The sequence below is a fragment of the Syzygium oleosum genome, unplaced genomic scaffold, assembly GCF_021117445.2.
Source record: "Syzygium oleosum isolate NSW1041296 unplaced genomic scaffold, Sole_v2.1 Sole_v2.10, whole genome shotgun sequence".
Lineage (NCBI taxonomy): Eukaryota > Viridiplantae > Streptophyta > Magnoliopsida > Myrtales > Myrtaceae > Syzygium > Syzygium oleosum.
In genome coordinates this window covers 1467730-1495700 of record NW_026607494.1, presented here as the reverse complement: position 1 = coordinate 1495700, position 27971 = coordinate 1467730, and the positions used below count along the sequence as shown (strand labels likewise).

At 46.6% G+C, this 27971-nt stretch overlaps 1 protein-coding gene across 1 annotated transcript; it reads right to left on the bottom strand.

Moving 5' to 3' along the window:
- Positions 1-14769: 14769 nt before the first annotated feature.
- On the bottom strand, positions 14770-15612 carry LOC130139074 (uncharacterized). Its single transcript, XM_056315305.1, has one exon. The coding sequence runs from the start codon at positions 15610-15612 to the stop codon at positions 14770-14772; it is 843 nt and encodes a 280-aa protein (XP_056171280.1).
- Between the last annotated feature and the right edge of the window lie 12359 nt (positions 15613-27971).

Sequence of the window (27971 nt, the reverse complement as noted above, 5' to 3'; positions counted from 1 at the left end):
TATCAAACATAAAAAATCGATGAAAAACTCTTATGTTGCGTCGGTTATGAAATGCATCGGAAGGAATTGAATGGAATAGAATGTAATGAGATGGGATGGGATGGGATGGAATAGAATTGAAAAGACACGGAATCGAGTGAGGAACATAATCTCTTTGTTTGGTTGTAAAAAAATAGCGTGAAATGAAATGGATTAAAATAATTATTTCCAATAAATATCCCTAAGTTCGTCTCTACTATCAATCTATTAAATAGTTCATAACAATTATGACCGATGCACCTTATTCTTAATATTTTATGGATTACCGTCTGATTCGACTCTCTCTCTCTATCTCTATTGTCATAAAAAAAATTGAAGGGAATTTAATAACACGTGCACAATATATTTTTACTAAGGATAATGATTTTTAGTTATTATGTATGTTCATTTATCTTCATACATGAAATAATAATGAAGATAGTTTGACATCCATCTACTAATTTTTAAAATTCTTTTCATTAAATTTAAGTGAAACATCTATATCATCATTAATGATAATATACTTGAAATTGGTGGGGAAAACCCATGGAAGCATGAGTAAGAGTACAAGTTCATAAAATAAATTGGATAAGAAGTTGAAAATCAGTCATGCGTGAACTTGCAATGAAAAAGTTAATAAGAATACTAAATTGTGCTTACATAATTGATGTTTAGACTTTAGAGGGTAATTGTGACATTCCGAATTTCGACCCATTTTTGGGATTTATAAAATGTGTAATTCGTCAGTGCGCTTATAATAAAATCTCGCTCGGAACTGATCACTCTTGGGTTATTTTTTTAAAAATTAGAGATTTTTGCTAGAATCGCACTCGATCGAATTTGACCATTATTTAGAACCCGAACTTAGGTGTCGAATTTCTCGGAGTTTCATGATGAATTTAATTGGACGGTGTCGATATTATTGCGGCCAGCGTCAATATTGCCAGGGATAAGTGAAAAGTGAAATTTGGACTGGGTGCGAATTTGGACTAGTAGACCTCCCTCGTAGTGTATTTTAGTTATTATCTTTTGACCCTTCTTCCTAATTTATAATTAGGGTTTTTCGTGGGCCCTTGGATCGTTTTCGGATTTGAACGAGGATCGTCGGATCGCACTCAAGTGCATTTGACTTTCTCTCTCTTCTCTCTCTCTCTCTCCTCCCCCACATCGCCGCTCCCCCACGCTGCTGACACCCACGCCCGCTGCTCCCACTAGACATGGCCACGGTTCAGGAACTGCCGGTTCCGATTCAGAAACGGCGGTTCCGGTTCGTGGCCATGTATGAATCGGAACTGGAACCGCAAGGGGGCGGTTCCGGTTCCCGTTCGGAACTGACGGTTCCGGGCCGATTCTGGTTCCGGCCGGTTCCTGTTCGATGGGGGAGGAGGAGAAAAGGGGAGGAGGCGTAGGGTAGCGAGGGGGGAGGAGGAGGGGGCGTCGGCGTCGGCGGCTGCAGCCATGGGTGGGGGCGACGGCGGCGACGACGGCGGGGGTCAGATCTGGGAAGACGGGGGGCGGGCGGAGGAGAAAAGGGGAGAACCGGAGGAGGCGCAGGGGAGAAGGGGAAAGGAGGGATTTGGAGGAGGACTGGAGGAGGTGGGCGTGGGTGGGGTTGGAACGTGGGGCTGCAGGCTCCCGCTGCTTGTTGTCGGCGACATTGACGAGGATCTTGTCGAAGATCTTGTAGAGGCCGGGGACGCTGGCGACGGGGTGGTGGACCACCTCGTCGCCCTCGTAGACCTACAGCGACTAGGTGTGCTTCTCGACGGAGCCGATGTAGGTGTCGGGGCAGAAGAGGATGTGCTCGAGCTGGGACTTCTTCTGGTAGGTCTCCTCCACGGTCCTGCCCTTGTGCGCCGCCGCCGCCGCCGCCGCCGGTGGTGCGACGGCAGTGTTGGCGATGTTGTTGGTCTGCAGGGGGAGCGCGTGGCCATGGGTTGCTGCGACGGAGGAGGAGGGGAAGATTTTGGAGAAGAGGAATCGCTGCAGCAGTAGTTTTTTTTTTTTGGAACCGAAACCGGGCCCGTAGGCCACGGGCCGGTTCCGATTCCAAACCATGGGCCTGGTCAACGGGCCGATCCCGGGTTTGACCCGAGCATGTTCCGGGCCAAAACCGGCCCGTGGTCATGTCTAGCTCCCACTATGCCATTTCTGCTTCTATTTGCTGACCTTCACGTGCTGCTTCCCTCCCTGCTGTTTCTGCTGCTGCTGACTTTTGCTTTGCTGACCACTCCCTCACGTTACTGCTGCCATTTCTGCTGAACCCATGCTGCTTCTGCCCCTTTGCTGCTGCTGCTGTTGCTTCTTCTTCTTTACTTCTGCTCCTTCGTTTTCTTCCATTTCTGCTTCTGTTGCTACTTCTGCTTCTGCTTGACCGCTGGCTTCTCCATTTCTGCTGCCCATCCCGCCAGAAGCCAGCCCAAAACACCCACATTTCCCCTCTTACCCTCTCTCTTTCGGCCTCAAGCCTTGCACCCTGACCACCACCAGCCCATGCTCGTCCCAACCACTGCCGCCCAGTCGCCGGAAAGCCGCCGGAGCCACCCGTCCAGCCCTGTTCACTGCCGGAGCTCATCTTGCCTTTCACCGGTTTCTTGCTTAAATTCCTAGGTAAGTGGCTTCCTAACCCTTGACTAGGCTAAGGGGTGACTAATGGACATGTTAGGGATGGTTTAAGGGCTGTGGATAGTTGGTTTAGTGGCTGGTCATACTTGGTTTGCTTGGTGATGCTTGTTGGTTGATTTCCGGTAAGGTTGCTGCTGCGTCACTGGTTTTTGCTATTTTTTCTGTGACTTTTTTGGGCCGAATTTCGAGAAGTGTTCTTCATGAAAGTTTCTCGTAACATCTTGTATAATAACATATTTTAATTTGGGAATTTTTGGAAATCATTTGAGGCCATTCGGAAGTCCATCTTTGGACCAAAATAAGTCTGCCGGAAATACTGTTCCTCCGTCCTTCGAGTCTGTTCGAATTTTTATAAATTTTTATAGACCTATTTTCAAAAAACTTCCTTCACAAAACTTGTTGGGGACATTTGTGGCTATGGCATATAAACATTTCAAATCTTTCTAAGGAGATTTGGTTACTGCTTGAAATGCATTTTGAAAGCCGAATGGCCAGTCCGAATGAAATATTTTATGTCCGACTTTGGATGACAAAAATAGGTGATTCTAGACAGAACTAGATTTTGTGTTCTGCATGAAAAATGTTCATCAAGATATTTTGTACAACATATCCAAATTTTAGAATTTTTGGAGTTGAATTACTATTTATTTCAAAGAGATTTCGGTTGTTGCGCAAACTGCCCAAAATAGCCCGAATGTGTGCAATTTCGGTTTTCTCTCTCTCGGGGACTATTCGATGTTATCGTGGCATTTTGACGGATTTAGTTGACATTGGGCTAATTTACAAAGATAAGAATTGGTAATGATTGCTGAGGTGTGTGCATGGTCACGACACGTTGCGTCTAGGCGGGAGTTCTAGACGATGCCCGGCGGGAGTTCGGATGCCGTCTGGTACCCGGGGTTGCCGGGGGGTGTTCGATCCCAGACGATGCCGATCGCGATGGAGGCCGGATCGATGCTCCTAAGTGGAATGCCGTTGGGTACCCGGCTTGCCGGGGGGTGTTCGATCCCCAACGTTGCCGTCGCCGACATAGCGGGACGATGCCTAGTTACGCTAGAAGACCGGCGGGAGTTCGGTGGCCCGAGGAGTCGTTAATAATCTGGACTTAATGAGTGCGATTTGCATTGGGGAATGCTTTGCCTGAGTTAATTGATGAGCACGTCTGGATTATTAACCGTGTCATGCATGATTATGCCTTGAATTGCATTGTACAAGCTTGACGAGCAATTGGCCATGTTATGGCGATATTCTAACGTGCAGGGCTTGTGTATATGCCGAGGCGAGGTAAGAACGCCTGTGATTGTTTATGGCACGTCGATTGATTGAATCGCATGTTTAGAATTGTTCAGAAGTACGCTTTGGCCTAGGCGAGGCTTAGGTAGTTGCTTATTGAGAAGTGTTCTCATGGTTGTATAACCAAACCATTTCAGACCCGCGACCATGATCGATCCAGAGACGCTGCCAGAATACTACGGGGATTGAGGATAGGTCGAGTTAGTTCATCTTTTGAGTGCCCCTTTTTGTAGAGGAGTTAAGCTTACCAATCACCCAATCCTTGTTGTTGTGCGTGGTTCATAGATAGTGGCCTCATAGAAGGCTTGCAAATGTATGTGTTGTAATCGATGTTATGTTTATAAAAGTGTCTTGTTAATGTGTATTCTTTGTCTCTCTACTATCCCATTGTTTATATGTTGTTTGGAGAGTTCGAGGTTGCTTCCGCATGCGTTGCTCGTTAGTGTTTTGATTGGGTCGGCGACAAGTCCTGGGATGTCGCATACATTACGACCACAAAGGGATGATCGTGCGCTCATTCGGGTTCGGGGCGTGACATCCCCGTTGATTTGGTATTAGAGCAAGGTTAGCTCTATCCAAGTTGGTCGAGACCCGGAGTGATAAGGACGATGACTTTGGGGTAGTCAATTAGGGAGACCTTTTTTATCACAAGTTTAGAATTCTTAATGCATGCCCTGTGATTATGTGCTTGTGATTATTGGGTGCTTGCTTGGTGATAATGTTCTTAATCGCAGGTGCAGCAAGGAGTAAGGTACGATCGAGAACTCTACTAGTTATGTGCCTTTGGTCCTTGTTTCTTGGTTGATTGCCTTGCAGTTGCTCATTTCATGCTTATTGGTGTGATTTTATGCCTAGAACTGCTAGACTTGAGTAGATGACTTAGGTCTCTAATTCCTAGGCGGAATTATTGCAAGTTTAGGTGTTTGGTGAGAGAACCCTGTAAGAAAGAGTAGCCGAGGAAGGGGGACAAGGGACCGATCGGTTTCACGAGCTAGAGCTGTGGAGGATCACAAAGTGGATGGGATTTTAAGGGCACTTGCGAGAGGTTAGAAACTTGATGGGTAGCGGACTCAAGAACAAGGCTACTACTTATTTGTTGTTCTTTTTGAGGCCGTGTTCGCCGCCAAGGGGGCTAATGGAAATAATATGAATAATGGTAATCATGGAAATGGTAATCGCTAGATGCACTAATTGGTAGGGCAGTTCTTAAAGCTACAACCGTCCAAGTTCGACAGGAAGGGAGATCCCGAGGTTGCTACTATCTGGGTTCAAGAATTGGAGAAAGCCTTTGCACTGCTGGAGTGCACGGAGGAAGAAAAGGTGACCCTAGTGGTGTATCAACTTCAGGGTGTAGCAAATGACCGGTGGGAGGCCACCTGAGGTAAGGTTTTCCCTGTAGGTACGGTTTTGAATTGGACTACCTTTGTTGAGACCTTCAATGAGAAATACTTCTCTGAGACTGCACGGGAACAGAAAATGGTAGAGTTTCTATGGCTCTATCAGAATCAGATGACTGTAGATCAGTATGAAGCTGAGTTCTTGAGGTTATCTAAATTTGCACCAAGGATGGTGGAAGACCCTGTGGATACGGCGAGAAGGTTTCGGGACGGTCTGAAGCCGGAACTCCGCAACCAGCTTATACTCTTGAACTTGAGGGATTACAATGAGCTGTATGAGAGGGCTCAGATGGTTGAACGGGATATGAATGAGAGGGCTGCCGTATCTGGATCGCGGTACGCACCGGCCAGGGACAACCACAACTTTGGAAAGATGCCTATGACTGGAAATAGGCGGTTTATCCCTCCTGTTAGGAAAAATATTAGGAAGCAGAACTACTATTCCAATGCCGCATGTCGGTCTTGTGGAAGGAGGCACGGGAATGGCCCTTGCCCAGGTGGACCTGAAGCGTGTTTTGGATGTGGCCAACATGGTCACCAAGTGAGAAATTGCTCGAACCGATAGGTTAGGCAGCCGATGCAACCGCAACAACCACGGGTAGGACATCAAGCGGGAGCTGCCCCCAGAACAATCAAAATCGACTATGGGCGTAAGGAAAGGTGTACACTGTGGCTGGTAAGGAAGTGGAGGACCTGTCTTAAAGGTCTAAATGCGCTACATGATGATATTTGGTGTATTAGAAGCGATTTTTGAAGTTATAGATTGAATGGTCATGTAAGACATGTAATTGCTCATGGTGAATAGACGTAATCAGTTTACGGATTTCGGAATTACTAATGATATCCTTTGACAAGATTTTGATGAATGAGTTATCGTTTGGAAGTTTCGGATTTTGTAAAGAACCGGGGTGACTTGTTTTGGGAGACCGTGGGGTTGAAAATTGATGGATGGGGCTTCGTCTTTAAGAGGTGGAAAGATAATTATCTTGTAGTTGACTAGTTGGTTGAGGAACTAAGGCTAAAGGACATAACCGAGGTATGTAATCTTCCCAATGTCTTTCCTTAGGAATTGCCGGGATTGCCACCTAAGAGAAGGGTTGGATTTATGATTGAGTTGGCCATGGGACGGAGCCAATCTCTAGAGCGCCTTACAGAATGGCATTGTCGGAGTTGAAAGAGTTGAAGGTTCAGATGTAAGAACTACTAGATAAGGGGTTTATTCATCCGAGAGCGTCGCTATGGGGAGCACCAGTGTTGTTCGTAAGGAAGAAAGATGGCTCATTGCGTTTGTGCATTGACTATCGGCAGTTGAACAAAGTGACCGTCAAGAACAAGTATCCATTACCAAGAATAGATGACTTGTTCGATCAGTTACAAGGAGCATCGGTGTTTTCTAAGATCGACTTAAAGACTGGGTATCACCAATTAAGGATTAAGAAGGAGGACGTGCCAAAGACGGCGTTTCGGACAAGATATGGACATTATGAATTCATGGTGATGCCGTTTGGATTAACTAACGCCCATGTTGCCTTTATGGATCTAATGAATCGGGTGTTTAAGGAGTTCTTGGATCAGTTCATCATAGTCTTCATAGACGGCATATTAATTTAATCGAAGAGCCCGGAAGATCATGAGATGCATTTAAGTAAAGTCCTACGGACCTTAAGAGAACACGCATTATACGCCAAGTTTAGTAAGTGCGAGTTCTGGCTCAATCGAGTGGCGTTCCTTGGACACATAATCTCTGGGGATGGAATCTCAGTAGATCCGACAAAAATTGAGGTATTTACAAATTGGCCAAGGCCGACAACAGTGACAGAGGTTCGGAGTTTCCTAGGACTTGCAGGCTATTATAGACGTTTCGTGAAAAGGTTCTCCGCGATAACTACTCCTCTGACTCGTTTACTTAAGAAGGAATCAAGGTTTGAATGGACAGACAAGTGCGAGAGGAGTTTTTAGGAGCTTAAGCATAAGTTGACTACCGCTCCTGTGTTGACGATACTGTAAGGTCTCGGAGGATATGAGATTTATAGTGATGCATCGCTAAAGGGATTAGGATGCGTGTTATTGCAACATGGAAGAGTGGTTGTGTCACGCCCCAAACCTTACGGCGCGCGAGCATCCCAACCGAGGTTGAATTTGTGTGACGTCCCAGGACGCGTCGCCGACCCAACACCCAACACAGAGAACAAGGCACATGCGGAAGCAACATAAACACCCGTACAATTTTAAAACACGTGACCAAGGATAGCACGAACAACAAACAACATTACAAATATACACTTGCATTAACATCAGGGAAACATATACAATATCCATTACACAAAATACATAATAAACCAAAAGCAGGTCAACGGCCACAACTGACAAAAAGGGGTAGGTGGCCCGGGCGGTTAGTCTAAACACTAACATAAGGAAGGGCTCCGGTCAAAAAGGTATCGACCCAACTTAACTAGGGATACAGCTAAACCCTAAGGTACCCAGTTCGAGTCAGATCACGAGGACTCGGAAGAACTGTCAGAATACTCGACCTCGGAGTCCACGGAATCCAGCTCGGACTTGGCCTCTGCAGACTCGCCCTCAGAATCGCCCTCCAGCTCGGGGTCCTGCTCCATCGGCTCCGGCTCACCATCCGAATCCATAGACTCCGAGTCAGAATCCTAGTCTATGGCTCCTCATCCATCGGGTCTGGCTCGTCGACCTCCCAGATGATCGGCCCGGGTCCGTCGTCAGAATCCTCTCCGAATGAGGCCTTGGGGCTCGCCAGATCTCCATCGGCACACTGGGGATCAATATCACCTAGCCCGTTGAACGGGACATCAAAGGTCCTAAGAGACCCGTAAGTCCCGGAGTAGTCCCTGAAATACCAACCTATATACTCGTGGGCCTGGAAGTACTGCTCGCCCACATTAACCCATACGGTAGTAAAATGTCTAATATACGTATCCCCATTCCCTACGGAGTACTCGACCACCTCCCGGTCTATCCGGGACGGGATCCCAAAACGGATAGGTACGTCGGACATTTTAAGGGCGGGGGGTATGAAAATGTGGGTTTTAACAACCGTGAGAACGAATTTCAGTGAGTAAACCCCCTAAACCTAAACTAAGCTAACATGCACCTCCTGACAGGCAAACAATCACATGAACAGACCAATAATTAATTGACCTCGGCCCTCAGGCCCAGATCGAGCACACAAATGACCCTGCAGGTCAGGCATATAATAATCGCAATAATGGCACATACGCGAACACACGCGACCACACGTACGCCATGCACATGCTCATACTCCTTGATATCTGCATCGCCCACGATTCACCGGTACGCACATACTTGCACACCTGTCAATGCACTCTTGCACACATATGCCATCAATATGCCCCTGCTCATGATCCGGCTCAATAATTCACACTTGCACACTGCCAATTTCTCATTTATTAATCGACCCGCGTAAAACGCATCAGGTCTGACCGGCGTAAAACGCATCAGGCCCAGTGTCTCTAGCCAGCGTAAAATGCATCAGCCGCAACACCGATCTCCATATACGGACCGAACCCGCGTAAAACGCATCAGGTTGGCCGTCTTCCAGCAATCCGGGCATCGTCCCGCGTAAGACGCATCAGGACGAGTTCCATTCCCCGCGTAACACGTATCAGGACTTTATGTGATCACACGTACATATACCAAATTTTATCTGAAACCCGCGTAAAACGCATCAGGGCGATTAGGTGATCACATGCTCATGTCGGGCACGCATCCTCGCACAATTCTCATATCATGCCCATGCTCAGCATACGAAATGCGTGTCCATGCAATTTTGGCACTCGGGCAACCATATGATCCACAATGAGCAACCAAATTCCAAGCCTAATCGCATAATCAAGTGATGCTACAACATACTCAATTTGTGCCTTAACATGCTCACTGGACACGACATGCCCAACTCATGCCATAACATGCTCACTTAATCACAACATGCCCAAAGCCACAATTTAACATGCTCAATTAATCGATTTAATCCAATTCAAGCACAGTACATAATTCACGCGACTAGGACAATATAATTATGCACACTCGAGGCCCGCCACGCTACTCCATTCTCGGCCACTCTAGGGGCATACTACATGGCATCACAACATTCAAAAGAACCAATCACAATTCAGCCAATACAATGACACTCAAGACCCGAACGGAAATGGCACGATTAATCTCACAACTTAGCCAAATCTCGTCCAATTGAGTCCACATTTGCCGGCCACAACTCAGCCCACTCTAGGGCACTATTCCGCCTCCAAATCATCACACTGGGTCAACCAAATCACCACAACATCAGCCACAACAACCAGGCACTAATTACCCCTAAGATTACCCTAATTAACCCATAAATTAACCTAAACCTATCTAGAAATGCTAATTAGTCTAATTAGCATTTAGGGTTAATACTCACTTAATTCCTAAGCTCCCAAATAAGGCTGAACAGGTGGGGAAACGGGCGGCTGAGCTGGTTTCACGGCAGCGGACGGTGGCTCCCTCGGCGGCGTGAGCGGCGGCAAAGGGGAGAGGGTGGTGCTGGTTGGTGGCGGTCGAGAAAGAGAGAGAGAAGAGTGACGGTGGCGGCCGGTGGCGTGGAACGGCGGCGGCTTGCGGGGATGGTGGCCGGCGGTGACGGGCGCGCGGCGGTCCGGCGAGCGGCGGCGATGGCTCCTCACATGCGGCCGAGGGGAAGGAAGGAGAGAGGATAGAATGGCGTGGGGGAGAAGTTGGCCGGAGGAGAGGTGGTGAGAGAGAGAGAGAGAGAGAGAGAGAGAGAGAGAGAGAGAGAGAGAGAGAGAGAGAGAGAGAGAGATGAGTGTTTAAGCTAAGTGTGAGTGGGGTGGTTGAGCTAATTTCCCCACAAATGACCATCATGTCCTCAATCCAAGGGTTATGATTGAATCTCATCCAAATATCTAGGGATAAACTTGTCCATTATTTTCGGCAATGAAAGGGCTGATTAGTCCAAATTTAAACCCCAAAATGCCCTTCAATAATTTCCCAAAATTCGGAACACAATGGTAAGGCTTGGGGGCAAAATGGTAATTTTCCGATTCCAGGCCGAATTTTCATTTTTCGACCGTACCGATCCCAAATATAGTTGGCCACACTAAAACGACGTCGTCCTCGCAAAATAGTCGCATACGTCCACGAAATTCGACGTTCAAGTCCAGATCAAATTCAACGATCAAAATTGCTCAATTACAATTTTAGGGTCTCTCACTAACGGTCGGCTGTTTAGGAGTTACGCGTATCGACCTAGGGCTACTCGGGTCGCGACGGTCTTGATTACCAAGAGAACGCAAGAATTTATCGCTAGTTTCGGAGGTCGCGATCATTCGGATGAAGTTCGGGATTGTTTGCCACGCGTACTCTCGATCGTGCAGAATCACCCGCGATCCGATCGTACATCGTTGGTCAAACCAAATCCGTCACCTTCCTTGGATCGGCCCACATTGGCCCAAAATATTCCCTCGTCGTTCCTTGGAATCGGACCCGATTCACGGTCGAGTTCTTGGGTCCACATACCATTTTCCTAGTTAGCCATTCCCTATTGATCAGTATCCCAAGAATGATTAGTTCCGGGCGAAACTTACTAAAACGAAATGAGAAATATATATCCATTTCATTGATCACGAAAGTGGGTCGAATTCAGGACGTTACAACTCTCCCCCTTTACAAAAATTTCGTCTTCGAAATTTACAATCCAAATCCGACTACTCATATAAATAGGGGTGCTGACGTCGCATCACTTCTTCGCTTTCCCAGGTGGCGCCTTCTGTCCCGTGATGTTCCCAGACAACCTTGACCAACGGGATCGTCTTATTCCTCAAGACCTGCTCCTTCCTATCCTCGATTCGCACCGGTCTCTCCACGTACGACACCTTGTCGTCCACGTCTATTACTTCATGATTCAGTACGTGGGTCGGATCCGGTTCGTACTTCCTTAGCATTGACAAGTGGAAGACGTTATGAACTTGCGACAAATTCGGCGGTAAGGCGAGGCGATAAGCCAACGTTCCAATCCTCTCTAAAATCTCGAACGGACCTATATACCTTGAACTCAGCTTTCCTTTCTTGCCAAACCGAGACAGTCCTCTCATCGGTGAGATCTTAAGGAATACGTGGTCACCAACCTGAAACTCCAACGGTCTCTGCCTTCGGTCCGCATAACTCTTCTGATGGCTCTGAGCTATCCTTAGCCTTTCCCAGATAATCTTTACTGTTTTCATCGACTGCTGAACCAACTCTGGACCCGTTACACTTCTTTCTCCCACTTCATCCCAACACAACGGTGTTCTACATGCTCTGCCATAAAGTGTTTCAAACGGTGCCATCCCAACACTCTGCTGAAAGCTGTTATTGTAGGTAAATTCAACCAAATGCAACTGCTCTTCCCACTTGTCCTGAAAGTCTAATACACATGCTCTCAGTATATCCTCTAGGGTTTGAATAGTCCTCTCAGATTGGCCATCTGTCTGCGGATGATAGGCCGTACTGAAGTGCAACTTTGTTCTCATGGCCAATTGTAGACTTTTCCAAAAATCAGCAGTGAACCGGGGATCACGGTCCGAAGTGATCGATACTGGTACTCCATGAAGACGGACTATCTGCCGCACAAACAATTCCGCATACCTTTCTAACTCGAAGTCCTTTCGCACTGCCAGGAAGTGCGCTGATTTGGTCAATCTGTCCACTATCACCCAAATAGAATCGTGTCCCCTCTGGCTTCTGGGCAATCCCGTTACAAAATCCATCGTAATATGGTCCCATTTCCATTCTGGGATTTCCAATGGCTGCAACATTCCACCAGGTTTACAATGTTGTGCCTTCACTTGTTCGCACGTCAAACACTTGGCAACATGCTTGGCCACATCCACCTTCATTCCGTTCCACCAATAATGTTGTCGAAGGTTCTAGTACATCTTCGTGCTGCCCGGGTGAATGCTATAATTGCTCCTATGAGCTTCCAATAAAATCTCTTCCTTAAGCTCCAAATCATCGGGCACACACAAACGTCCTCGAAACTTCATAATTCCGTCCTCGGACACTTAGAAGTTCGATTTCCTCTTGGTGCCATCCATCTCCAGAATCTTCTGAATCTCAGGGTCCGTAGATTGCAACGTCTTAATTTTGGTCTGCACCTCTGGTTCAATCCTTAACGTCGCCACCAAACTGGAGAGGTGTCTTACCTCGAACTTAAACTCTGAGTTTCGCGCTCCTTCCAATAAAATCCACTCTTTGACTATTAATTAAGCAATGCTCGATTTCCGGCTTAAGGCATCCGCTACCCGGTTGGTTTTTCCGGGATGATACAAAATGTCACAATCGTAGTCTTTCAGAAGTTCCATCCAACGCCTTTGCCTCATATTCAATTCCTTCTGTGAAAACAAATACTTGAGGCTCTGATGGTCCGTGTAGATCTGGAACTTTTCCCCGCACAAATAGTGCCTCCAAATCTTGAGTGCGAAAATGATTGCTGCCAGTTCCAAGTCGTGAGTCGGGTAGTTCATCTCATGAGGCCTTAACTGACGCGATGCATAAGCAACCACCCTTCCATGTTGCATTAACACGTATCCCAATCCCTTGAGCGAAGCATCGCTATAAATCTCATATCCTCCCGGTCCTGAAAGGATCGTTAGCACTGGCGCGGTTGTCAATCTCTGCTTCAACTCCTGAAAGCTCTCTTCGCACTTTTCTGTCCATTCAAACTTCATCTCCTTCTTAAGCAACCTTGTCAATGGAGTGGCTATTGCTGAAAATCTTTCCACGAATCGCCTATAGTAACATGCCAGTCCTAAGAATTTTCAAACCTCAGTAAATGTCGTCGGTCTCGGCCAATCCATCACTGCTTCAATCTTCGCCGAATCCACAGAGATTCCTTCTCCGAAAATTATATGTCTAAGAAACGCCACTCGGTTCAGCCAAAATTCGCACTTGCTAAACTTAGCATACAGTGCATGCTCTCTTAACGTTCGTATAACCTTTTCCAAGCATACCTCATGTTCCTCGAGACTCCTTGAATACACCAAAATATCATCTATGAAGACAATGATGAAATGATCCAAAAACTCCTTGAATACCCGATTCATTAAGTCCATGAAAGCAGCAGGGGCATTAGTCAGCCCAAACGGCATTACCGTGAATTCATAGTGCCCATACCTCGTCCTGAATGCCGTCTTTGGAATATCCTCCTTTTGGATCCTTAATTGATGATACCCTGTCCTTAGGTCAATCTTAGAAAATACCGAGGCTCCTTGTAACTGATCGAACAGGTCGTCAATCCTTGGGAGCGGATACTTATTCTTGATTGTCACCCGATTCACCGTGGCGGTAATCGATACATAGCCTCAACGACCCTTCTTCCTTACGAACAAGACTGGCGCTCCCCATGGAGACGCACTCGGTCGGATAAAACCTTTGTCCAGTAGTTCCTGCATCTGAACCTTTAATTCTTTCAACTCTGACAACGACATCCTATAAGGCGGCTTCGAGATTGGCTCAGTCCCAGGGGCCAACTCGATAACAAACTCCACTTCTCTGGTGACAATCCCGGCAATTCCTGGGAAAAGAGATCGGGAAAGTTGCACACCACTGCTATATCCTTTAACTGCACTTCTCCTGCCATCGAATCAACCACACTTGCCAGGTAATCTTGACATCCCTTATCCAATAACTTGGTTGCTTCTACTGATGAAACCCAAGGGATCGAGGTTCCTCCTCGACTCCCTACAAACTCAAATCCAGGGTGTCCAGCCGGACTAAACTGAATCACCCTGCTACTGCAATCCATCACTGCATTCTGTTTGACTAATCAATCTATGCCCACAATCACATCCAAATCATACATTGGCAAAATAGCTAAATCTATCTTGCTTTCTACGCCACCAATTACTATCTCACAGTCCGGGCATCCTAACGATATGCATATCTTATCCATTAATGGCATAGTCACACATAACCACACTTCTAGCAAAACAGGTTTTAATCTAGCCAATTCAACAAACTGAGCAGACACAAATGAGTGCGACACCCCCGGATCAAATAAAGCATACGCGACATGATTGCACAGAGAAACCATATCTGTGACTACGCCTGGCGCATTCTCAACCTCCCTTCGCGCCATGACGTACACACGTCCTTATGCCAGCGGCCTGTTCAGATTAGCCGGCGGGGGATTCCCAGCCTGATTCCCAACTCGGGGCTGTTGTGGTTGCATCAATGGACCTGCTGGGCGTTGCTGGGGGCAATTCCTAATCTGATTCTCCAAACTCTCACACTTGAAACAAGCCCCAAATCTATTCTGCTGGTGGTTCGGCTTTCCGATATTCTTTCTAATCAGTGGGACGAATTGCCTGTTTCCCGCCATCGGCTTCTTCCCGAAGCGGCGGTTGTCCCTATTCTAGGCAAATCGCGACCCAGAAGCGGCTACCCTTTCCAACTGATCTCGTTCTATGGCTTGAGCCCGTTCATACATCTCCCCGTAATCCCGAATATTCAAAGAAATCATCTGGCTTCGAAGATTCGGCTTCAATCCGTCCCGAAATCTCCGAACCTTATCCTGCGGGTTCTCCACCATCCTAGGTGCAAACTTCGACAATCTAGCGAACTCCGCTTCATATTGATCCACAGTCATTGATCCTTGGCGAAGTCTCATAAATTTCGCCAGTTTCCTTTCCTGGGCACTCTCCGAGAAATATTTTCCATAAAAATTCTTGGTAAACATAGCCCAAGTCTGGGCAGTCCCCTCAGGAAATACTTTGCCCTTGGTGACCTTCCACCAGTCATTTGCATTATCCTGCAGTTGGTATACAGCCAAAGTCACCCTTTCAGTCTCGATGCACCTCAAGACTTCGAAGGCTTTCTCTAATTCTTCGACCCAACGCGGTGCAGCCTCGGGGTCACCCTTTCCGTTGAACTTCGGCGGTTTTAACTTCAAGAACTGTTCGACCAACTTAGACATGGGTCTGATCACATTTGCCGGTCCCAGAGTTGGATTCCCATTATTCCCGTTATTCCCATTGGTCCCATTGGCAGTAGCAACAGCGGCCTCAACAGCAGCGGCAACAGTGGCATTTCTCTCCTGGGTCTGCCTACCCATCGGTATTCCCGCTTCCTCGAGTGCCCTCAAAATCCCATCTACCCTGGGATCCTCTACAACCCTCACTTGCGGTTCTGCGCAACCTTGCTCAAGACATCGACCTCTACCACAACCTCGACCTCTACCTCTTCCTTGGCTACTCATCTCTACAATTCGAACACTCACCTACCTACTATAATTCCACTCAGGAATTAGAGACCTAAGCCAAACTAAACCGGTCTAAGGTCCTAGGCAGGGAACTAACACAACAGCAATCAATCACTCAGCATGCGGCCAAACACAAGCAGCATAAGACCTCAACCAAGGAGATACACGCACTTACCTCGGGTCCTGCCGTACCTGCACTTTACTGGTCAGTTCAAACAACCAGTCGATCAAGATACAGACAGTCAGGACGTACATGTAGCACAGAAGGTCAGCCTATTGGCTACCCAAGGCCATCGCTCCTTATCACTCCAGGTTTCAACCAAATTGGACCGAGCTGACCTTGCTCTGATACCAAATCAACGGGGGATGTCACGCTCGACCCTTACGACGTGCGAGCATCATAACCGAGGTCGAATTTGTGCAACGTCCCAGGACGCGTCGCCGACCCAACACCCAACACAGAGAACAAGGCACATGCGGAAGCAACATAAATACCCGTACAATTTTAAAACACGTGACCAAGGATAGCACAAACAACAAACAACATTACAAATATACACTTGCATTAACATCAAGGAAACATATACAATATCCGTTACACAAAATACATAATAAACCAAAAGCAGGTCAACGGCCACTACTGACAAAAAAGGGTAGGTAGCCCGGGCGGTCAGTCTAAACACTAACCTAAGGAAGGGCTCCGGTCAAAAAGGTATCGGCCCAACTTAACTAGGGATACAGCTAAACCCTAAGGTACCCAGTCCGGGTCAGATCCCGAGGACTCGGAAGAACTGTCAGGCAACTCGACCTCGGAGTCCACGGAATCCAGCTCGGACTCAGCCTCTGTCTCTGCAGACTCGCCCTCAGAATCGCCCTCCAGCTCGGGGTCCTGCTCCATTTGCTCCGGCTCACCATCCGAATCCATAGGCTCCGGGTCAAAATCCCAGTCTACCGGCTCCTCATCCATCGAGTCTGGCTCGTCGACCTCCCAGATGACCGGCCCGGGTCCGTCGTCAGAATCCTCTCCGAATGAGGCCTCGGGGCTCGCCAGATCTCCATCGGCACACTGGGGATCTATATCACCTAGCCCGTTGAACGGGACATCAAAGGTCCTAAGAGGCCCGTAAGTCCCGGAGTAGTTCATGAAACACCAACCTATATACTCGTGGGCCTGGAAGTGCTGCTCGCACACATCAACCCATACGGTAGTAAAATGTCTAATATACGTATCCCCGTTTCCTACGGGGTACTCGATCACCTCCCGGTCTATCCGGGACGGGATCCCAAAACGGATAGGCACGTCGAACATCTTCAGGGCCGGGGGTCTGAAAATGTGGGTTTTAACAACCGTGAGAACGAATCTCAGCGAGTAAACCCCCTAAACCTAAACTAGGCTAACATGCACCTCCTGACAGGCAAACAATCACATGAACAGACCAATAATTAATTGACCTAGGCCCTCAGGCCCAGATCGAGCACACAAATGACCTTGCAGGTTAGGCATATAATAATCGCAATAATGGCACATACGCGAACACACGCAACCACACGTATGCCATGCACATGCTCATACTCCTTGATAGCTGCATCGCCCACGATTCACCGGTACGCACATACTTGCACACCTGCCAATGCATTCTTGCACACATATGCCATCAATATGCCCGTGCTCATGATCCGGCCCAATAATTCACACTTGCACACTGCCAATTTCTCATTTATTAATCGACCCGCGTAAAACGCATCAGGTCTGACCCGCATAAAACGCATCAGGTCTATCAATATCCAACACTTCCTGGCCCGCGTAAAACGCATCAGGCCCAGTGTCTCTAGCCCGCGTAAAACACATCAGGCGCAACACCGATCTCCATATACGGACCGAACCCGCGTAAAACGCATCAGGTTGGCCGTCTTCCGGCAATCCGGGCATCGTCCCGCGTAAGACGCATCAGGACGGGTTCCATACCCCGCGTAACACGCATCAGGGCTTTATGTGATCACACGTACATACACCAAATTTTATCTGAACCCCGCGTAAAATGCATCAGGGCGATTAGGTGATCACATGCTCATGTCGGGCACGCATACTCGCACAATTCTCGTATCATGCCCATGCTCAGCATACGAAATGCGTGTCCATCCAATTTCGGCACTCGGGCAACCATATCATTCACAATGAGCAACCCAATTCCAAGCCTAATCGCATAATCAAGTGATGCTACAACATACTCAATTTGTGCCTTAACATGCTCACTGGACACGACATGCCCAACTCATGCCATAACATGCTCACTTAATCACAACATGCCCAAAGCCACAATTTAACATGCTCAATTAATCGATTTAATCCAATTCAAGCACGGCACATAATTCACGCGACTAGGACAATATAATTATGCACACTCGAGGCCCGCCACGCTACTCCATTCTCGGCCACTCTAGGGGCATACTACATGGCATCACAACATTCAAAAGAACCAATCACAATTCAGCCAATACAATGACACTCAAGACCCGAACGGAAATTGCACGATTAATCTCACAACTTAGCCAAATCTCGTCCAATTGAGTCCACATTTGCCGGCCACAACTTAGCCCACTCTAGGGCACTAATCCGCCTCCAAATCATCACACTGGGTCAACCAAATCACCACAACATCAGCCACAATAACCAACCACTAATTACCCCTAAAATTACCCTAATTAACTGCTAAATTAACCTAAACCTATCTAGAAATGCTAATTAGTCTAATTAGGGTTTAGGGTTAATACTCACTTAATTCCTAAGCTCCCAAACAAGGCTGAACGGGTGGGGGAACGGGCGGCTGAGCTGGTTTCACGGCGGCGGACTGTGGCTCCCTTGGCGGCGCGAGCGGCAGCGAAAGGGAGATGGTGGTGCTGGTCGATGGCGGTCGGGAAAGAGAGAGAGAGGAGTGAGGGTGGTGGCGCGGCGGCGTGGAACGACGGCGGCTTACGCGGACAGTGGCCGACGGTGACGGGCGTGCGGCGGTCCGGCGAGCGGCGGCGATGGCTCCTCACATGAGGCCGAGGGGAAGGAAGGAGAGAGGATAGAATGGCGTGGGGGAGAAGTTGGCCGGAAGAGAGGTGGTGAGAAATGAGGGAGAGAGAGAGAGAGAGAGAGAGAGATAAGTGTTTAAGCTAAGTGTGAGTGGGGTGGTTGAGCTAATTTCCCCACAAATGACCATCATGTCCTCAATCCAAGGGTTATGATTGAATCTCATCCAAATATCTAGGGATAAACTTGTCCATTATTTTCGGCAATGAGGGAGCTGATTAGTTCAAATTTAAACCCCAAAATGCCCTTCAATAATTTCCCAAAATTCGGAACACAATGGTAAGGCTTGGGGGCAAAATGGTAATTTTCCGATTCCAGGCCGAATTTCCATTTTTCGACCGTACCGATCCCAAATATAGTTGGCCACACTAAAACGACGTCGTCCTCGCAAAATAGTCGCGTACGTCCATGAAATTCGACGTTCAAGTCCGGATCAAATTCAACGATCAAAATTGCTCAATTACAATTTTAGGTTCTCTCAATAACGGGCGGCTGTTTAGGGGTTACGCATATCGACCTAGGGCTACTTGGGTCGCGACGATCTTAATTACCAAGAGAACGCGAGGATTTATCGTTAGTTCCGAAGGTCGCGATCGTTCGGATTAAGTTCGAGATTGTTTGCCACGCGTACTCTTGGTCGTGCGGAATCACCCGCGATCCGATCGTACATCGTTGGTCAAACCAAATCCGTCACCTTCCTTGGATTGGCCCACATTGGCCCAAAATATTCTCTCATCGTTCCTCGAAATCGGACCCGATTCACGGTCGAGTTCTTGGGTCCACGTACCGTTTTCCTAATTAGCCATTCCCTATTGCTCAGTATCCCGAAAATGATCAGTTTGTGGCGAGACTTACTAAAACGAAATGAGAAATACATATCTATTTCATTGATCACGAAAGTGGGTCGAATTCAGGACGTTACAGGTTGCGTATGCATCGTGACAATTAAGACCTCATGAACTTAACTACCCGACGCATGATTTGGAACTTGCTACTATCATCTTTGCACTTAAGATTTGGAGGCATTATTTTTGTGTGGAAAGGTTTTAAATCTACACGGATCATCAGAGCCTAAAGTACTTATTTTCTCAGAAGGAATTGAACATGAGACAGCGTTATTGGATGGAACTCCTTAAGGACTATGACTACGATATTCTGTATCACCCCGGAAAAGCTAATAAAGTAACGGATGTACTGAGTCGGAAATCGAGCATCGCACATATGATGGTTAAGGAATGGACCCTTTGGAAGGAGCTTGGGATTCAGAGTTTAAGTATGAAGTGAGTCATGTCTCAAGTCTACTTGCCGCATTGAGAATTGAACCGGAAATTCAAACTAAGATTAAGGCTTTATATTTAACGGATCTAGAGATTCAGAAGATTTTGGATTTAGGTGTCACGAAAAGGAAACCGGATTTTTAGGTATCCGAGGATGCGATTCTAAAATTCCGTGGAAGGTTGTGTGTGCCTAATGATGCAGAACTGAGGAAAGAGATTTTGTCAGAAGCTCACCGTAGTAATTACAGTATTCACCCGGGTAGTACGAAGATGTATCAGAACTTATGGCAGTATTATTGGTGGAACGGCATGAAAGTGGATATAGTTAAGCATGTGGCTAAGTGTTTAACATGTCAACAAGTGAAGGCACAACATTGCAAGCCGGGTGGAATGTTGCAGCCATTGGAAATCCCTGAGTGGAAGTGAGAACACATCACAATAAACTTTGTAATGGGATTACCGAGGAGTCAAAGGGGTCATGATTCGATTTGGGTGATAGTAAATCGATTGACAAAGTCAGCACATTTTCTGCCAGTGCGAAAGGACTTCGCCTTGGAAAGGTATGCCGATTTGTATGTGCGACACATAGTCCGTCTCCATGGAGTACCAGTGACAATCACTTCGAACAGTGATCCTAAGTTTACTGCCGCTTTTTGAAAAAGTCTTCATACGGCATTAAGAACGAGATTACAATTTAGCACGGCCTATCATCCACAGACAGATGGCCAGTCTGAAAGGACGGTTCAGACTTTGGAAGACATGCTGCGAGCATGTGTGTTGGATTTTAAGAGCGGTTGGGAAGAACAACTGCATTTGGTTGAGTTTGCCTACAATAATAGCTATCAGCAGAGTATCAGAAGGGCACCGTTTCAAGCGTTGTATGGCAGAGCTTGCAGAACACCGGCTTGTTGGAATGAAGTTGGTGAGAGGAGCATCACGAGTCCAGAGTTGGTTCAGCAGTCAGTCAAGACAGTCAAGGTTATTCGGGACAAACTAAAGACCGCTCAGAGCCGCCAAAAGAATTATGCCGACCGGAGATGTAGGCCTTTGGAGTTTCAAGTGGGAGACCACGTTTTCCTCAAAGTGTCGCCGATGAAAGGATTATCACGATTTAGCAATAAAGGAAAATTGAGCCCAAGGTACGTGGGTCCATTCAAGGTCTTAGAGAGAATTGACACTTTGGCCTATCGTCTAGCGCTATCACCAAATTTATCTCAAGTTCACAATGTGTTCCACGTGTCTATGTTAAGGAAGTACGAACCGGACCCGACCCACGTGCTGAATTATGAAGAAATAGACGTAGACGATAGAGTGTCGTACGTGGAAAGGCTAGTAAGAATCGAGGATAGAACAGAACGAGTATTGCGGAACAAGATAATTCCAATGGTCAAAATAATCTGGGAGCATCATGGAACCGAAGGTGCAACCTGGGAAAGCGAGGAATTAATGCGACGTCAATACCCCCATTTATTTGGGTAGCGTAGTTTGGTTATAAATTTCAAGGACGCAATTTTTGTAAGGGGGGAAGAATTGTGACATTCCGAATTTCGACCCATTTTTTGGATTTATAAAATGTGTAATTCGTCAGTGCGCTTATAATAAAATATCGCCCGGAATTTATCACTCTTGGGTTATTTTTTTTAAAATAGAGATTTTTGCTAGAATCGCACTCGATTGAATTTGGCCATTATTTAGAGCCCGAACTTTGGTGTCGAATTTCTCGGAGTTTCATGACGAATTTAATTGGACGGTGTCGATATTATTGTGGCCCGCGTCAATATTGCCCGGGATAAGTGAAAAGTGAAATTTGGACCGGGTGCGAATTTGGACTAGTAGACCTCCCTCGTAGTGTGTTTTAGTTGTTATCTTTTGACCCTTTTTCCTAATTTATAATTAGGGCTTTTCGTGGGCCGTTGAATCGTTTTCGGATTTGAACGAGGATCGTCGGATCACACTCAAGTGCGTTTGACTTTCTCTCTCTTCTCTCTCTCTCTCTCTCTCTCTCTCCTCCCCCACGTCGCCGCTACCCCATGCTGCTGACACCCACGCCCGCTGCTCCCACCATGCCATTTCTGCTTCTATTTGCTGACCTTGCTGACCTTCACGTGCTGCTTCCCTCCCTGCTGTTTCTGCTGCTGCTGACTTCTACTTTCTTCTGCTTGCTGCTGACTTTTGCTTTGCTGACCACTCCCTCACGTTACTGCTGCCATTTCTGCTGAACCCATGCTGCTTCTGCCCCTTTGCTGCTGCTGCTGTTGCTTCTTCTTCTTTACTTCTGCTCCTTCGTTTTCTTCCATTTCTGCTTCTGTTGCTACTTCTGCTTCTGCTTGACCGCTGGCTTCTCCATTTCTGCTGCCATCCCGCCAGAAGCCAGCCCAAAACACCCACATTTCCCCTCTTACCCTCTCTCTTTCGGTCTCACGCCTTGCACCCTGACCACCACCAGCCCGTGCTCGTCCCAACCACTGCCGTCCAGTCGCCGGAAAGCTGCCGGAACCACCCGTCCAGCCCTGTTCACCGCCGGAGCTCATCTTGCCTTTCACCGATTTCTTGCTTAAATTCCTAGGTAAGTGGCTTCCTAACCCTTGACTAGGCTAAGGGGTGACTAATGGACATGTTAGGGATGGTTTAAGGGCTGTGGATAGTTGGTTTAGTGGCTGGTTATGCTTGGTTTGCTTGGTGATGCTTGTTGGTTGATTTCCGGTAAGGTTGCTGCTGCATCACTGGTTTTTGCTATTTTTCCTGTGACTTTTTTGGGCAGAATTTCGAGAAGTGTTCTTCATGAAAGTTTCTCCTAACATCTTTTATAATAACATATTTTAATTTGGGAATTTTTGGGAATCATTTGAGGCCATTTGGAAGTCCATCTTTGGACCAAAATAAGTCTGCTGGAAATACTGTTCCTCCGTCCTTCGAGTCTGTTCGAATTTTTATAAATTTTTATAGACCTATTTTCAAAAAACATTTTTCACAAAACTTGTTGGGGACATTTGTGGCTATGGCATATAAACATTTCAAATCTTTCTAAGGAGATTTGGTTACTGCTTGAAATGCATTTTGAAAGCCGGATGGCCAGTCCGAATGAAATATTTTATGTCCGACTTTGGATGACAAAAATAGGTAGTTCTAGACAGAAATGGATTTTGTGTTCTTCATGAAAAATGTTCATCAAGATGTTTTGTACAACATATCCAAATTTCAGAATTTTTGGAGTTGAATTACTATTTATTTCAAAGAGATTTCGGTTGTTGCGCAAACTGCCCAGAATAGCCCGAATGTGTGCAATTTCGGTTTTCTCTCTCGGTGACTATTCGATGTTATCGTGGCATTTTGACGGATTTAGTTGACATTGGGCTAATTTACAAAGATAAGAATTAGTAATGATTGCTGAGGTGTGTGCATGGTCACGACACGTTACGTCTAGGCGGGAGTTCTAGACGATGCCCGGCGGGAGTTCGGATGCCGTCTGGTACCCGGGGTTGCTCGGGGGGGTGTTCGATCCCAGACGATGCCGATCGCGGTGGAGGCCGGATCAATGCTCCTAAGTGGAATGCTGTTGGGTATCCGACTTGCCAGGGGGTGTTTGATCCCCAACGTTGCCGTCACCGACGTAGCGGGACGATGCCTGGTTACGTCAGAAGATCGGCGGGAGTTCGGTGGCCCGAGGGGTCGTTAATAATCTGGACTTAATGAGTGCGATTTGCATTGGGGAATGCTTTGCCTGAGTTAATTGATGAGCACGTCTGGATTATTAACCGTGTCATGCATGATTATGGCTTGAATTGCATTGTACAAGCTTGATGAGCAATTGGCCGTGTTATGGCGATATTCTAACGTGCAGGGCTTGTGTATGTGCCGAGGCGAGGTAAGGATGCCTGTGATTGTTTATGGCACGTCGATTGTTTGAATCGCATGTTTAGAATTGTTCAGAAGTACGCTTTGGCCTAGGCGAGGTTTAGATAGTTGCTTATTGAGAAGTGTTTCTCATGGTTGTATAACCAAACCATTTCAGACCCGGACCATGATCGATCCGGAGACGCTGCCAGAATACTACTGGGATTGAGGATAGGCCGAGTTAGCTCATCTTTTGAGTGCCCCTTTTTGTAGAGGAGTTAAGCTTACCAACCACCCGATCCTTGTTGTTGTGCGTGGTTCGTAGATAGTGGCCTCGTAGAAGGCTTGCAAATGTATGTGTTGTAATCGATGTTATGTTTATAAAAGTGTCTTGTTAATGTGTATTCTTTGTCTCTCTACTATCCCGTTGTTTATATGTTGTTTGGAGAGTTCGAGGTTGCTTCCACATGCGTTGCTCGTTAGTGTTTTGATTGGGTCGGTGACAAGTCCTGGGATGTCGCGTTGTAACATCCCGAATTTTGACCCGTTACCGGGACCAATAAAGTGTATATTAGTTCTCGTTTAATTTTAGTAAGTCTCGCCCGGACTTGATCAATCACGGGATACTAACCCAATGGGAAAGGCTAAATAGGAAACGGTACGTGGACCGGGGACCCGATCGAGAGTTGAGTACCGATTTCGAGAAACGTCGAGGGAATATTTTGGGCCAATATGGGCCGATCTTAGGAAAACGACGAATTCGATGTAATCAGTAACGTACGCTCGGATCGCGGGTGATTCCGCACGACCGAAAGTACGCCTGACAAACGAATCCCGAATTTAATCTGAACGATCGCGACCTCCGGTACTAGTGATAATTCCTCACGTTCTCCCGAAATTCGAGGCCATCACGGCTCGGACAACCTTAGGTCGATACGCGTAACACCTAAACAGCCGCCCGTTAGTGAGAGGCCCTAAAACTTCAAAACGAGCAAATTTGATCGCGATATTGGACCCGAACTTCGATATCAAAATTTCAAGGGTAATTACGACTATTTTGTAAGACCAACATCATTTTAGTGTGGCCATATATGTTTGGGACTAATACGGCTGAAAACTGAAATTTCGATAGAAATTGAGAAAATTACAATTTTGCCCCTAGGGACCTCGATGTCCGTTTCCGAGGTCAAACGAGGTTATTTTTCGAAACCGATGCCATTTTGGAGTGGCCACGCATGTCGGGAGTGCGTACGGTCGAAAATTGGAATTTCGACCTCGGGACGAAAATTTACGGTTTTGCCCCTCCAAACTTTTGGACTGATTTTCGAGGGCTTAAAAGATGAATTTTAAGGATCCGACACCGTATTATGCTGACCATGCATATATAGGACCGGTATGGGCAAAAATTGGAATTTCGGTCCGGGATCGGAAAATTACGAAAATGCCCCTAGGCCATTTTTAATTAATTCCGAAAATTGGACAAATTTGGGGGATTAACCAAGGTTAATTAGGCTAAACCTGGTCTGGTCAGCCTTGGGTTGAGGACAATTGACCATTGAGCCCTTGTATTATTGGATTAGATCAAATACTAGCCCTTGGATTAAGGGCAAAATGGTCAAACCCCCTTGGATCTTGACACATGGATTCCACTAAGAAGTTCTTTGACCAGCCTTGGACTCCTTGACCGGCCATTTCCTCCACGTTCAGCCTTCCCACGCCATTTCCATCTCCCCCTCACTTCTCCCTTTTTATTTTCTTCTTCACCGTTTCCTTCCTTGGACGCCGGTTGTTGCTCACGCCGGGAAGCTGGTCGCCGGAGCTGCTGGTCGCCGGCCACCGTCACCCAACCGACCATCCTCACCCTCTTCTTTGCCATCCTCGGCTGCCGTCCAGCAAAAGCCGTGAGGACCGAACCGTGAGCCGCCGTCCGCCGTCGCCGCCGTGAACCGCCGGCTTGTTTCCCCGAAACGCCGCCGACGATTTTGCCGCGTGTCGGTAATTGGCCGCCCGTTCTCGTCGACCCGAGTCAAGTTTAGGCGAGTATAAACCCCTAAACCCTTAATTAGTCTAATTGTGCATTTTAGAGGGTAATTTAGGGGTTAATTAGGCTTAATCATGGTCTAATTAGGTCTAATGTTGTGTGGGGTGATTAGGGGACCTAATTAGTGCTTAATGAAGTGATTTAAAGGTGGTTTAGGGCCTAATTAGTGTTCTGCCCTGGTACTGTTCACCAGTACCGAATTTGCCTAAAATGGCTTAAGTTGTGCAATAAGTGGGTTCATTGACTAAGGACTTTGAATTGGGCATTTTAGGGACTAATTAGGCTTAGTTAAGGCTTAGTTAGGTGTATTTGTTAATGGGGTGATTAGGGTATGTGATTAGGGCCTAATGAGGTTGTTTAAGTGTGGTTTAGTGGGCAAAGTATGTTCTGCCCTGGTACTGTTCATACAGTACCGAAATTGTGTAAATTGTCTAAGTTGATCATTAAAGGGATTATTGATTTATGGCTGGAAATTTAGGCATTTTAAGGGCTAATGAGGACTCGTTGGAATCCTAGTGATGACGCCGTGTCCGAGGAGTTGATGGTTAGGTTTGGTTGGTCATGGCGGGCCTTGGGCGCATTGAATTGCTTTGGAATAAACGCGCGGAATACAAGTTGGATTGATTAGACCAAAATGGAAATAATTGGGAGTGCCGAAAATGTGTGGAATATGTCTAATTTGAGAATAATTATGCTTGGTATTTTGGCATCGGCAATTGACTTTGAATTCCCGGGCATGTAATTTTGCAAAAGTACGTTATGATATGACTGAATTTGGGTGCTTTGATGTACATGTCTGAGTTTTATTCACTGTTGGCCTTCGGGTCGGGCCTACGGGTCGTTTTATCAAACTGTTGACCTTCGGGTCGGGCCTACGGGTCGTTTTATCAAACTGTTGGCCTCCGGGTCGGGCCTACGAGTAGTTATATTCAACTGTTGGCCTCCGGATCTTGGCCTTCGGGCCGTTATATTTGTGGGCCTCCGGGTCGGAATAATTGCACGTAAGTATTATTGTTGTTGAACGCCTAATCTGCAGGGCTTCGAGATAATGTATTGGGCTGTGAGCCCAGGATAATTATAGTGTTTTACTGGTTCATTAATTGGCATGTTTGAATTACCTATCTGGAGGTGCACCTTAGCCTAGTTTAGGATTAGGGGTTATTTACTTGCTGAGATTCATCTCACGGTTGTTGGAAACCGACTTTTCAGATCCCCGGCAGTGAGGATGGTAGAGGCGCCAATCCGTTTTGGGATTCCCCAGTTCATCGAGAGGACTATGTCCATGCATGTCGTACCTTTTTGACCAAGCTCCGCCTTAGTCTAGTATCCCCGGGCCACCATCCTTTTTGTTCATTGGCCGTTGCTCAGCTTGTCTTTTAGTTGCTTTTCTTGTAATGGATATTGTATAAGTTTTTATATGTTTATAAAAGGGTAAAGTTATTTTATGTTGGTAATCGTTCGTGGTGTTGCTATCCTTGGTCCCTGTAAATTTTGTCTGGGTGATATATTTATTTATATATCGTGCTTCCGCGTGGGACTTGATCTCTGTGTTGGGTGTTGGGTCGGCGACGCGTCCTGGGACGTCGCACACAAATCGACCAAGGTAGGGATGTTGCCTTTCATAAGGTGCGGGACGTGACACGCGTACATTACGACCACAAAGGGATGATTGCGCGCTCGTTCGGGTTCGAGGCGTGACAGTAATATGGCAAAATAACCGAAAAGACTGTGTTTTTAGCCAAAATGGGTGTCGAAATAGCTCCACCCTTTTCGATGTTTTCTCTAAAATCAAGTTTGGTTACTTATGATATATCTTTTTCAGTTACTATTCTTCATTTTTAATAAATTAACTTTTACATTGAATGAATCATATTGTAGTTACTTGATTATTAATTTTCGTTGTATTGTTAAATTAAATCTAATTGTTTGAATATGTGCTAATTCGTCCTCGTTTTTTATTATTTATAAAATTTACAAAATATTGCAAATCTATTAATAATTTCATAAGATAGGTAAAAGTGACTAGGACGAGGAGGAGGATAAGTAGGCGTCTTTTAGGCATAATTCGGCAATGAGAAGTCTAATTTAGGAAATAGCATTGTGAGATATCTATTTTGGAAATTATTGT

Bases quoted from the DNA above. Each gene is read 5' to 3' on its own strand.
- LOC130139074 (XM_056315305.1), bottom strand. From the start codon at position 15,612: ATGAGTAGCCAAGGAAGAGGTAGAGGTCGAGGTTGTGGTAGAGGTCGA.